Genomic DNA, 12,960 nt, shown 5'->3' on the forward strand with positions numbered 1-12,960 from the left:
AAATGTAAGAAATAATCAAACTTGTCTCCAATGCTAACTCCTCAAATTAACCAGTTTTTTCAAAGCTAAATGATGATATTCCATAACTATGATAAAAAGAAACATACTTAAGTGATCACCTTGACAAAAACCACGTCGAACGGAAAACTCATCATTTGAGCTCCCAATTTCTAATAGATAATTTAGTCGAGCTCAACTGAATTCAGCTCATCCATGTACAATCGAAGCCTAAACACAATAACATGTGATTCTAGAAAAGATTGGATCGGGATTCTCTCAAGTTCCATATAACTTGACTAGTCATGTTGAGTAGATAATAGCCATTAGATTACTCAATGGTCAAGATTGACTCATGATTAACCACCTCTTTCACAACTTCCATCCAATTTAATATAACTTCTCATTATTACAACTTTTTGCCAAATCTATTTTATATAATAAACTACAAGACATCTATGTTTACATATATTGTCGTCATAATAGAATTCATGCTTTTGAATTGAAGGTTAAAATTACACCTGGCAATCGGGTCGGGTTGGGTTGGGTTTGGGTCGGGTCGAAATGGATTTAGGTTTGAACGAGTCCGGGTCTAAACGGGTCAGAAATTTTGAACGGGCCCAACGGGTCGGGTCAAGAGCGGGTCGGGTTGGGTCGAGACCCATTTTCCCCCGGGTTGGGTCGGGTCAAGACCCTTTTTCTTAAATTTTTTTTATGTTTCTGATTTCCGTTTTCATTTTCAAACTCGCGTTCCCAAATGAAGTTTTTGGATTCGTAATGCGAAAAAAAAAAATTCGAAAAAAAAGTCGAAATTTTTTTTTTTTGAAACTTTTTTCGAAAAAATAAATTTTTGAAATTTCTTTTTTTAAAAAAAAAATTTTGAATTTTTTTTATGTTTCCGATTTCCTTTTTAATTTTCAGACTCGCGTTCCCAATTGAAGTTTAGATTTTCGAAAAAAAAAAATTTGTTTTTTTTTTTCAAAAAAAAAATTTCTGAATTTTTTTTTTTCAATCACATGTCGCGCTCTCATTGATTCCTTGGATCTCAACTTAATTTATGGATTCAAATGAATATTTTTTTTAGAAAACGCGCGTTGAAAACATTTGACGAAAACGCCATGCAAAAACCGCACTGAAAACGCGCGCCGAAAAACGCCTGCCAAAAACGCGCTGCGAAAAACTCGCGCCGAAAACGCTTGCGAAAATGCGCTGCGAAAACGGGTGTTGAAAACGCCCTGCAAAAACCGCGCCGAAAACGCGCGTTGAAACCCGCCTTCGAAAAACGCGCTACGAAAAACTAGCGCCAAAAACGCGCGCCGAAAACGGGCAATGAAAACGCGCGCCGAAATCTTGTGGTGAAAACGGGCATAAAAAACGTAGGACCCATTAGACCCGAACATAGGACCCGTTGGACCCGTCACTTTTTCCTTGTGATATAAGTAGTTCAATTTTGGACCCACAAGATATCTTATCCTTTATAAATTGAGACCCTATTGGACCCTAATATTAAGACCCAATGAACTTATTTTGTAGACTATGAGTTTGATTTGACAGGCATAGTTAAAATCAACATTTATTTATCATTTTATCATATAAATGGTGGATTTGGTGGTATATCTTGAATGGTTATTCATGTCATCTATCCCATTCATATCATCCATGCTATTTGTAAGAAAATGACAACAATCACTTTTTACTATTTGATACTGAATAGAATAATATTATAGTGAGAGAATATTATTATAGTGTATAGTGAGAGTAAAAGTCGAATGAAGAAATGAAATTTAAAGTTATATTAACTGAAGGAAAACTGTGATAAAAAAATAAAGATAGAAAATAAAAATTAGGAGAAGTTACATAGTTGAGAAATTATGCTTAAATCATGACCATTGATTAAATCTCATGGCTATTATCCACTAAACATGACTAGTCAAGTTACATATAACTTGAGAGAATCGTGATCCTAAAAGATTAATCTACCGAGCCAAATGTCTTTTCAAAATCAAATTTATAAAACACGAGATTTTTGTTCTTTTTGTACAACACAATAATCTCACTCTAAAATTTTATATTACGTATTTTTTTTAAAACAGTTTTCATTAAGTTTTATTTTTTATTTTTTGCTGTAAAAATGTCTGGGTTAAAAAAGTTAAATGATAAAAAATTATAAACAAACAGTTGCCACGTGGATTTTACTCAACCACCTCTCTTTTGACAAAATTCCCCTGTAACTGAGAATTTGATCTGGAGCTGCTTACTCTACTCGCGTTCAAAAAAGGAAATACTCATCCAGGCGCACGGTACCATTATCCTACACCCCTTACCTGCTCACGTTAGCACAAACACACAATGTCAATTCACTTGTACGCCTGTAACTTTTTATCCTACGCATCTCCCCCGCCTTCTTCTCCATCATACCTAGGGTTTCACTTTTTACCTCTTTACTTAAAATTCGTCTTTCTCTTTGTAAGGCTAGGGTTTACTACACCTTATGGACTCCGATCGCCATCTCAAAAACTCATATAATTACTCGAATCTCTTCAATCTCGAGGTATATATATCCATACTTATCTATATCTCTACATATATACCGTTATATATGTGCATACATGTTTTAATTTAGTAATATAGTTTCGAAAGTATAACACGATTGAATTTCGCCTTTGTTTAAGCTCAATTGTTGCCGGATTGAATCAATTTTTCTGAAAGTAGGGCTTATGTGTTATAATTATGATTTTTTTTTATGTTTTGAATTAATTCAAGCCTAAAGCTAGGGCTTTTGTGTTATAATTTATGAAGTTTTTTGATGTTTTGAAGTAATTGAAGGTGTTTATGTACATAATTAGCTAATTTGTGCCTGTATTTGTAGTCTCTGACGAGATTTCAAGTTCCTCAAGGTGACGAGTTTAATTATCATGCAAATAGTAGTCAGGCTGATAGCAGAGGTAGCCGAGGTAGGCACTTAGTTTCTGTATTTATTTGATTTTTTGATAACAAATTACAATTACAAATAGGTTGCAGTTACTGGTTAACTCTAGCACAGATGCAAGTGCATTAGCTGTTTTGTTACTTAAATTTATTTTGTATGTAGTGGTTGAAGTTAATGATTTGGATATGAGCAGGTGTACAAATGATGGATAGAAATAATGGAATAATGTTGGAAAAGAGAAAGAGACGAAATAGTTATAGTAGTGATGAGGATCAGCCGAATGGGAGTTATGATGCGTACTTTACCGAGGAACGATATAGAGCAATGCTTGGGGAGCATGTTCATAAGTATAAGAGAAGGCACAAAACTAATAATTCGCCAGCTACTGCTTCTACACGTAACGGGGCTGGTATGAAAAATAATTTTGGATCAAAGGAACATAAATTACAATTAGGGAATGGGCGTCATGGAGGATCACACAAGATTGAAGCAATTCCTCAGAATCTAGGGCATTATAAGGGGGCCGATTTTGCTCCAGAGTATGGCGTTGATAGGTTTGTGGTGTTTGAAATATGAAAGGGTGTTTATATCTACATTTTGTAATTAGATTATCACATATTATACAAATTAAGTTTCTAGATAAATAAATATTGCTTCTGATAATATATAATCGTCATCTAAATCAGTTATTATACAAATTATCACTTATTTGAATAACTTAAAGGTAAACAACATTTACTTATTTACCTTTTTTTCAAATTATTTTATTTTTCTATGTATTAATGTATTAATTTTCAAACACTCAAACTTCTAGTTAACTGATTAACACAAAGGTAGAAGCTTTCACATCTGGACAATACAACAGTTGGTTATCTGATGTTGATTATCTGTTGTCATATATACACTTACAACCTGCTATTGTTTACCTTAATCTGCAGGTCAGTGTATGAACCTGCTTATCTGGATATTGGGGATGGCATCACTTACATGATTCCTCCCACTTATGATGTGCTGGCTACTTCATTAAACTTGCCCCGAACATCAGAGATCTTATTAGACGAGCTCTATCTTACTGGCACTCTTGATTTGGGTTCGTTAGCTTCAATGATGTCAGCTGACAAAAGGCTGACCTCACAAAGTGTAGTAGGCATGGGTGAGCCTAAACCACAGTACGATTCTCTTTGGTCAAGATTAAATTCTCAGACAGTGAATAAGTTCAGTCTAAAAGTTAGTGATGCTGCATTGGATTCATATTCGGCTCCCGAGGGTGCAGCTGGTGGTTTTAGGCGGTTTATCATGTCTGAAAGTGGAGTGCTGCAGGTGCACTATGTGAAGGTGTTAGAGAAAGGTGACACATACGAGGTTTGTATTCCGTGTCTATATTCTGCTTTTATCAGGATTTGCTGACATGTGTTTCTTATTATTGATTTATACTTGAATTATTCGTTATCTAGATTATTGAACGTAGTTTACCTAAGAAACAAAAGGACAATAAAGATCAATCTATGATTGAGAAGGAAGAGATGGAAAGAGTAGAAAAATATTGGGTGAACTTGGTCAGAAAAGACATACCGAAACATCACAGGTTGTTTATTAACTTTCACAGAAAGCAATTAACTGATGCGAAGAGGTTTTCTGAAAACTGTCAAAGAGAGGTATCTATTATCTATTAACATTAGTTAATATCCAGTCATGTAGTTTTAAGTGTTAGATTTTCAGATATTAATTATGTTTGTCATGTTTTGCCTTTGTTCTTCGTTCCAGGTAAAGATGAAGGTGAGCAGATCACTTAAGTTGATGAGGGGTGCTTCAATTCGTACAAGGAAACTGGCAAGAGATATGCTCGTCTTTTGGAAGAGAGTGGATAAAGAGATGGTAATGTTTTGTACTCCATTTTATTGGACATAACTGCCAACATGAAATTTCATAATTAGTTTGAAAGCTGTTATTTACATGAAATGCCTTGTATCCATCTTTAGTTATGCATATGCTGATATGCACCCTTTTTAAAAAAAAAACATGTATGTTTCTCATCATGTTCTTAAGGAATGGCATTTTAAGGTAACATGCATAGAGATTCAGTCAAAGTTCTCAATTGAGGACCAAAGATGCAACAATAGTTCCTTACAATCTATACAGACTAACTTGGTAGGAATGGTTAAACATACTTGGTAATTAGAAAGAAAACATTTTGTTTAAATGATATACGTTTTCTACGTTTTCTCTGTGGTAAATTTATTCGGGAAACGATTACTTATACTTGATCTTTTTTCAGGCTGAGGTGAGGAAAAGAGAAGAAAAAGAAGCTGCTGAAGCTTTAAAACGCGAACAGGAGCTTCGCGAAGCTAAGCGACAACAACAAAGATTAAACTTTTTACTTTCCCAAACAGAACTTTATGGACACTTCATGCAAAACAAGTCAGCATCCCAACCTACTGAAGCTTTGCTCGAAAAGGATAAATTGGTTGACCAAGAAGCATTCATGGATTCTTCAGAAATGGCTGTACAAGAAGAAGATCTTGAAGATGCTGAAATGAAAAGGGAGGCCCTGAAAGCAGCTCAAGATGCAGTATCCAAACAAAAACAGATTACAAGTGCTTTTGATGACGAAATTTCAAGGTTGCGTCAAGCTTCAGGTGTTGAAGACTCTGAGCAACAAGCTTCAGTTGCCGGATCTAGCAACATAGATTTGCTGCACCCGTATGTCCTTTTTTTTCTTCCTATATTTTATCTACTCCTCGTTTTTTATTACCTCAATTCAGCATTCAATGTGTTTGTTTATGATCTCTGAATGACATATGGTGCTGATTCAGAACTGAAATACTTTCTTAACAATTAGGCACCTATTTTAACATCCTCTTTAATTATTTAAAGATTACTTATTAAACAACTATATTGTTTTCTTATTCATGCAAAAGATTAATAAAGTAATTTTACATCATTCATGTTGTTCATTCAAAATGATTATCAAACGGGTCATTGCCATTCATAATCAACTTCATTCAAAACTTTTGAATCATTCTGATTATGAACCATTCAATGCTAAACATTAAGTTTTATCACACCCATCCTTATATCACAATTGTTGTAAATTTTTTCAGCTCAACCATGCCTGTAGCATCCTCAGTACGGACACCAGAACTATTCAAAGGTTCCCTGAAAGATTATCAGCTAAAAGGTCTTCAGTGGCTGGTGAATTGTTATGAGCAGGTGATAAAGTTGTTCCGACAGGATATATGCTCTATCTCTACCTTCTATCTTAGGCTAATGATAAATCCAACACCAAAATTGATTCATCCACCACTTTTATGCATCTTTGAGTTGTACAGTACAACTCATCAATGCATAAAAATGGTGGATTTATCAATACCCTCTTTCTTACTGTCATGTTAATCGGTTGCTGTTGTGTCGCAGGGTCTGAATGGGATTCTTGCTGATGAGATGGGGCTCGGGAAGACTATTCAAGCGATGGCATTCTTGGCTCATTTGGCAGAAGTAAGTAATATTTTTAAAAAACTCTGATCTCTATTTGTATGTTGTAATAACATGCAATGATAAATGATTATGCTATGCAGGAGAAAAACATATGGGGCCCATTTTTGGTTGTTGCACCTACGTCTGTCTTGAACAACTGGGCTGATGAGATTGGCCGCTTCTGTCCTGACTTAAAAACACTTCCTTATTGGGGTGGTATTCAAGAACGGACAGTACTTAGGAAAAACATCAATCCAAAGCGTCTTTATCGTAGGTAATCTTTTGTTGCTGTAGCTCTTCGTTTCTGTATATTCATGTCATATTTTGTTCAAGGTATGGGTTGCTCAAGAATGATTGTCTTGTACTATTCTCAGCAAATGCTTAAAGTTTTCTCAGATATTGTTTTTTAAGCAAATTGAAAACCTTTATAGATAATAAGTTGGTGCATTTGTGAAGATATAATGATATTTAGATAGTGTAACATTCTCCAAGTGTCTGGTTTTTACAAGTCTAAGAGAAATGATTTCTTTTTTGTTGTTTTCAACTGGAGCCTTTGGACTTTGTTTTGTCATTCAGACATGCTGATTCACCTAAATTTACTTGACAGGGAAGCTGGATTTCACATTCTTATTACCAGCTACCAACTCCTAGTGTCTGATGAGAAGTATTTCAGGCGTGTAAAATGGCAGTATATGGTGTTGGATGAAGCTCAAGCAATTAAAAGTTCAACCAGGTAAGAAGGCCCTGCTTGAAATTGTGGGTCCAGATTGGTCGTTTTAGATTTATCTACCATGAAGAATAAACCACCTCTATTCTAAATGTCATGGGATGTCAGTTTTATAACTGGTCAATTGGATGTGTTTAACACTTCTAGTTTTTGAAAGATGGATCTCACTGCTTTAATTAAAGGTGGTAGTTTCTACCCATTTTCTTATAAATGGGTCAGTTTGAATGTTCATCTCTAACGGGTCAAACAGATATTGTCATATATAAGCTCAAGAGGAAACCTGTTGAAAGTTGCTTATAATGTTTTTTTATGTATATTAAACCCTAGTTACCTGATTTGTGCAGTTCTAACATTTAGGTAGAGAAATACATGCATGTGCATATAGTTAATCATGTGTGTTTCCTAGCTTTTTAACGAGATATATGTATATATGTATGTGCATTTGATTCAATCGAGGGTGTGATTTTTCTCACTGATATTGGTTAATATGTACTGACAGTATAAGATGGAAGACGCTGCTTAGTTTTAATTGTCGAAACCGTCTGCTTCTAACTGGAACACCTGTTCAAAATAACATGGCTGAGTTGTGGGCCCTTCTTCATTTCATTATGCCAACTCTATTTGACAGCCATGAACAATTTAACGAGTGGTTCTCTAAAGGGTATGATGATTTTAACATTTGTATTTTTTTCATTAATTTCATCATTATTATAAATTCGTCTCCTTAATAATGCTTCATTGTGTATGGATCAGTATTGAGAACCATGCTGAACATGGAGGGACTCTAAACGAGCACCAACTTAGTAGATTGGTAACTGATTATAATGCTCTTGCTTGTTTATTTCCTTAAATTTTAATCTTTAATCTTCTCGAATTGTTCATCTTGCCTTTTTCCTTAACTTTTTCGTGCTTTCTTGTTTTTTTACCAGCATGCGATTTTGAAGCCTTTCATGTTGAGACGTGTAAAGAAGGATGTGGTTTCCGAGCTAACAAGGAAAACTGAAATTACAGTGCATTGCAAATTGAGTTCAAGGCAACAGGCTTTTTACCAAGCTATAAAGAACAAGATTTCACTTGCTGAGTTGTTTGACAGTAACCGTGGACAACTTAATGAGAAAAAGTTTATGAACTTGATGAATATCGTCATCCAATTGAGAAAGGTAATGTTTTTGTAAACCACGTGTTAACATTTTACATTCCATGGGTAGAGCTGGCAAGATGGGCATGTTGGGTAGCATGTCAAAATGGGTTTGGGTTCAAATGGATATTTAGTATGGGCCTAAACAAGATGGGTCAGGTTGGATTGTGTCGCCCTACAAAAACCTTATTCTTAATTTTTCAGAAGATCCTTATTAGCTGTTATGTTAATGTTGATTAGAAGACCAGTATTATCACAATTAAGATACTCATTTGTATAACATGACTTAGGAGGTTGTATCCATTAAAAATGAACTTGGGCTATATTTGACCTGTAACTTCTAACCCATTTGAAACAATTTACAACCTTAACCCTTGAGTATCATTTGTATTTCTTCTTTAGTCATCATTATTTATTCTGTACTGTTTGGTTACAGGTTTGTAACCATCCAGAGTTATTTGAGAGAAATGAAGGAAGTTCATATTTCTATTTTGGAGACATACCCAATCCGCTTCTGCCACCTCCTTTTGGGGAATTGGAAGATGTTTATTACTCTGGCAGTAAGAATCCAATTACATACAAGGTATGAATTTATCACTCTTGAATTTTGCATAAAATTATGTTCAAATTAATCTCTAGTTATATCCATTCGTTGATATGTTTTGCAGGTTCCAAAATTAATATACCAAGAAATTGTACGGAGTTCAGATTCCTTTTTATCAGAAGGAAAGAACAGTATCAAGGAGAAATATTTCAACATATTCTCCCCAGTAAACATTTATCAATCCATATATAAGCAACACGAACATAGATCCTCTACATTTGGATTTACACATTTGATCGATCTGTCACCAGCAGAAGCATCGTTCATAACAAACGCTTCTTTAATGGAGAGGTTATTGTTTTCAATTGTGAAATCTGATTCACGTGATTTGGATGAGGTTGTGGACATGATTATGGGAACTGAAGAAGATGGTGTTGAGTGTGATAATGTTGAAGAGGAAAAAGTAAGAGCAGTAACAAGAATGTTACTGATGCCGTCAAAGTCAGAAGCAAATATTCTTAAAAGAAGACTTGCAACGGGGCCCACGGACGCTCCATTTGAGGGTTTGGTAATCTCACATGAGGATAGGCTTGCTTCTGATGTTCGGCTTCTTCATTCGGCCTTCTCTTTCATTCCACCAATAAGGGCACCTCCTGTAAGTTTTATATATTTAACCTTTTTTGGTTATTTGCCCTTAAATATATAGTTAGTTAACTGCTTTGTGGGACAAGATTTTTATATGCTGGGTTTGTTATCATCAATATATCAACTGATGTATAAAAAAAATTCTTATTTCGTTGAGCTTGTTTATTATGTGATTGGTAGATCGATGCAGACTGTCCAGATAGAGACTTTGCGTACAGAAAACTTGAGGAATTTCATCATCCATGGATTAAGAGATTATTACTTGGGTTTGCACGCACGTCTGATTTTAATGGCCCCAAAAAACCAGATGGTGCACCTCACCGTTTAATACAAGAAATAGACAAAGAACTACCTGTTGTACAACCTGCTCTGCAGCTCACTCACAAGATCTTCGGTTCGTGTCCTCCTATGCAGAGTTTTGATCCTGCAAAAATGCTCACAGTATGAATTTCAAACATTCCATCTACTTACTGAATTTTTCTTCATGTTTTGTCATCTGTGTTAGAGATAAAGTTGCCAACTTTGACTTGTGTTGACCATGAATTTATCTTTTAGGACTCTGGAAAGCTTCAAACACTTGATATACTCTTGAAGCGTTTGCGTGCAGGAAATCACCGTGTTCTTTTGTTTGCACAAATGACCAAGATGTTGAATATCATTGAGGTATTAATTTTGTGCTGTATAAGTTTACCTTAAGCTATCATCTACTTTTAATTTTCGGAACGCTTATTGAGTGAAATGTTACTTTAATTGGGTAAAATAAATATTTGTAATATCCTTTATGTATTTGAGATTTATTTTCTTGATTGTTACTCATACATTTGCACGCAGGACTACATGAACTATAGGAAGTACAGATACCTAAGGTTAGACGGATCCTCTACCATAACAGACCGTCGGGACATGGTCAAGGATTTCCAACTACGGTGAGGAAAACACTTTCATGCATCATTTCATTCTTCTATATTGTTTTGTTAACTTAATATTTTAAATTTTTATTCATTTACTTTTTTCCTGTAGGAATGATATTTTTGTTTTCTTGCTGAGCACGAGAGCTGGTGGGGTCGGGATCAATTTGACTGCTGCTGACACAGTCATTTTTTATGAAAGTGATTGGAATCCAACTTTGGATCTACAAGCAATGGATCGGGCTCATCGGTTAGGTCAAACTAAAGATGTTAGTATTAGTATCCTCTTCATTTACATATAATTCAACCCATATATCATAAACCTTCCAGGTAATAATTAAATATCCAAGTTGTTGAAACTTACTTTCGTGATGTAGGTTACGGTGTATAGATTAATTTGCAAAGAGACGGTAGAAGAGAAGATTTTACACAGAGCTAGCCAAAAAAGTACTGTTCAGCAACTTGTGATGACAGGTGGACATATACAGGGTGACATATTAGCTCCCGAAGACGTTATTTCCTTACTCATTGACGATCCACAAATGGAGCAGAAGCTTAAAGAAATCCCATCACAGGTAAAAAAAATAAAAAATTACTTGTCACTCGCTGAAGGGCATTTTTGTCATTTTAACACAATAAAATAATTTTAATTGTTGCCACTTCAAATGTAGATGAAAGATAGACAAAAGAGAAAGGGTGGAACAAAAGCTATAAGGATTGATGATGAAGGTGATGCACGATTAGAAGATCTTACGGCTACTGAACCTGTAGTACCAGATGCATTGACATCCTCTCCTGCTGAAAAACCGCCGTCTAGTAAAAAGGTAAGGGAGTAAATTCAACCCATTTACTTGTATGATATGGTTCGGTTCGGGTGATTCTTTCATATTGACAACCTAATTTTGCAGAGAAAAGCTACTACCGATAAAGGAGCTACAAAACCAAGGCCACAAAAAGGTCCAAAAAATACCGATTCTTTAGCCTCTAATAGTACGACAGTATCAGGATCATCAGAATTTGATGATCGACTTCAACATGTTGACACGCACCAGAATGTAATAATTCTCCAACAGAGAAACAAGAGACCAACAAAGAGTGTAAACGAGAATCTCGAACCTGCATTTACAGCATCTGCGATTCTGCCTGACAACAACTAATAAATATGCATAATGAATGAATCCTCTGTGTTATACAAACTCTGAAAGAAAGATGCTACCAGATATTAAATCAGAGTAGAAACCAGTCTGATTCTTATGGTAGGTGGTCTTATTTAAAGATGAAATCATATCATATACGGAGTAATAATTTTGTACAGGTTATTATGATTTTTTATAGTTAGTTAAGTGTGCATACAGTTTTATTATTATTATTATTATGATTATGATCCCATTCAGGTCGATACATGTAATGTGAGTGTTCATATATGAGCCCATTTGAACATTGTGTTCTTCAGTTGGCTGATAACTTTGCTGGCTCTTTTAAGCTTATGCTTATCCTTTAAATGCTTATCCTCCCCCATACACTACCTAGGTGGTATTGGGTTTGTTGTTGTTGTTGCTGCTTATCCTTTAAATGTGTCCTTGAGTGGTTGCTTTTTTACTTGGCTAACTTATGGGTTTGAATCTTGGCCTCCATACCGATTCCCATGGCATCCCTTTTTGATGATATATATAATTTATGTTACTGAATATTTTTATAAAATTAAAATTTAAATAAATAAAATAAGACTAGTTTTTATTTCATTAATCATAGAACAAAGTTAAAAGGGAGTCAACCCTTCGGTTCCAAATACGTGACGTTTAATGAGAGTGAAGGAGCCGTAAAAGCGTGTTGAGAAATGAGAATACTTCCACATGTTATCAACATTAACCTTAACTTTACAATCAGAAAACTTAAAATAAATTATACCATACTTTTTTATACTTGATAAATGTTTTGTTCTTTTCTGGATTATTGACCAAAACATCTATTTTACGAACTAACTATAGCGATTCGCTCTTAAAAGAATATATTGCCAAAATGCCCTCGCAACTCGCAAGATTACCTTGCGATTTTGCGACTCGTGATTTGTGAGTCATGTTCGAGGAAATTTTACACAATCAAGTTTATGGCCATGAACAGAAAACGACTCGAAAGGTCGCACGGTCTAGTCATGCGAACCTTGCGAGTTGCGGATTTCGTATTATTACTACTGCACAAAACTAATATTACGCTCACATACCAAATACTCTCGTTCACCTTGTGAAATTTACGATTGTGCGACAATTCCACGTCGGTTACAAACGGTTACCAACCAATAAGGTTCACAAACCCTTTCATTTTGCAACTACGTCGATTACTAAACATTAAACAGCGAAACCAAACCATCACCGCCTTCAACCATGCCGTTAACCACCACAACCGTCGTAAAAAACCTGCTATTTCATTTTATTTTATTTTTTAAATCGAAGGTGCAAACTTGAAGATCACTCAATTGATCGAATTCGAAGGTTTGCGTGTGTTAAAATATGTTTTCATCTTGGGGTTGTTATGGAAAGGGTTCGTAATGGTTACTTAAAATCTTATTTTAGAGTTCATTTGAATAAAACAAGTTTTGTG

General features: G+C 35.0%; 1 protein-coding gene across 1 annotated transcript; it reads left to right on the plus strand.

The window, feature by feature from the left end:
- Positions 1-2,298: 2,298 nt before the first annotated feature.
- LOC139876735 (chromatin-remodeling ATPase INO80-like) lies at positions 2,299-11,911 on the plus strand. The gene is made up of 23 exons (XM_071864111.1): positions 2,299-2,548; positions 2,867-2,951; positions 3,120-3,480; positions 3,865-4,288; positions 4,381-4,581; positions 4,691-4,801; positions 5,202-5,626; positions 6,028-6,136; positions 6,341-6,421; positions 6,502-6,674; positions 7,008-7,133; positions 7,627-7,788; positions 7,881-7,938; positions 8,057-8,287; positions 8,702-8,848; positions 8,934-9,464; positions 9,635-9,895; positions 10,010-10,117; positions 10,286-10,380; positions 10,475-10,631; positions 10,740-10,937; positions 11,034-11,186; positions 11,271-11,911. The coding sequence occupies exons 1-23, from the start codon at positions 2,489-2,491 to the stop codon at positions 11,517-11,519; spliced, it is 4,506 nt and encodes a 1,501-aa protein (XP_071720212.1). The 5' UTR covers positions 2,299-2,488; the 3' UTR covers positions 11,520-11,911.
- The last annotated feature ends 1,049 nt before the right edge of the window (positions 11,912-12,960 follow it).

This window comes from Rutidosis leptorrhynchoides, chromosome 11, assembly GCF_046630445.1.
Source record: "Rutidosis leptorrhynchoides isolate AG116_Rl617_1_P2 chromosome 11, CSIRO_AGI_Rlap_v1, whole genome shotgun sequence".
Lineage (NCBI taxonomy): Eukaryota > Viridiplantae > Streptophyta > Magnoliopsida > Asterales > Asteraceae > Rutidosis > Rutidosis leptorrhynchoides.

Excerpts from the sequence above, each read along its gene's own strand:
- LOC139876735 (XM_071864111.1), top strand. The coding sequence starts at position 2,489 with ATGGACTCCGATCGCCATCTCAAAAACTCATATAATTACTCGAATCTC. Across the intron at positions 2,952-3,119 it reads TGATAGCAGAGGTAGCCGAG|GTGTACAAATGATGGATAGA; the intron begins GTAGGCACTTAG and ends GGATATGAGCAG. Across the intron at positions 8,288-8,701 it reads TCGTCATCCAATTGAGAAAG|GTTTGTAACCATCCAGAGTT; the intron begins GTAATGTTTTTG and ends GTTTGGTTACAG.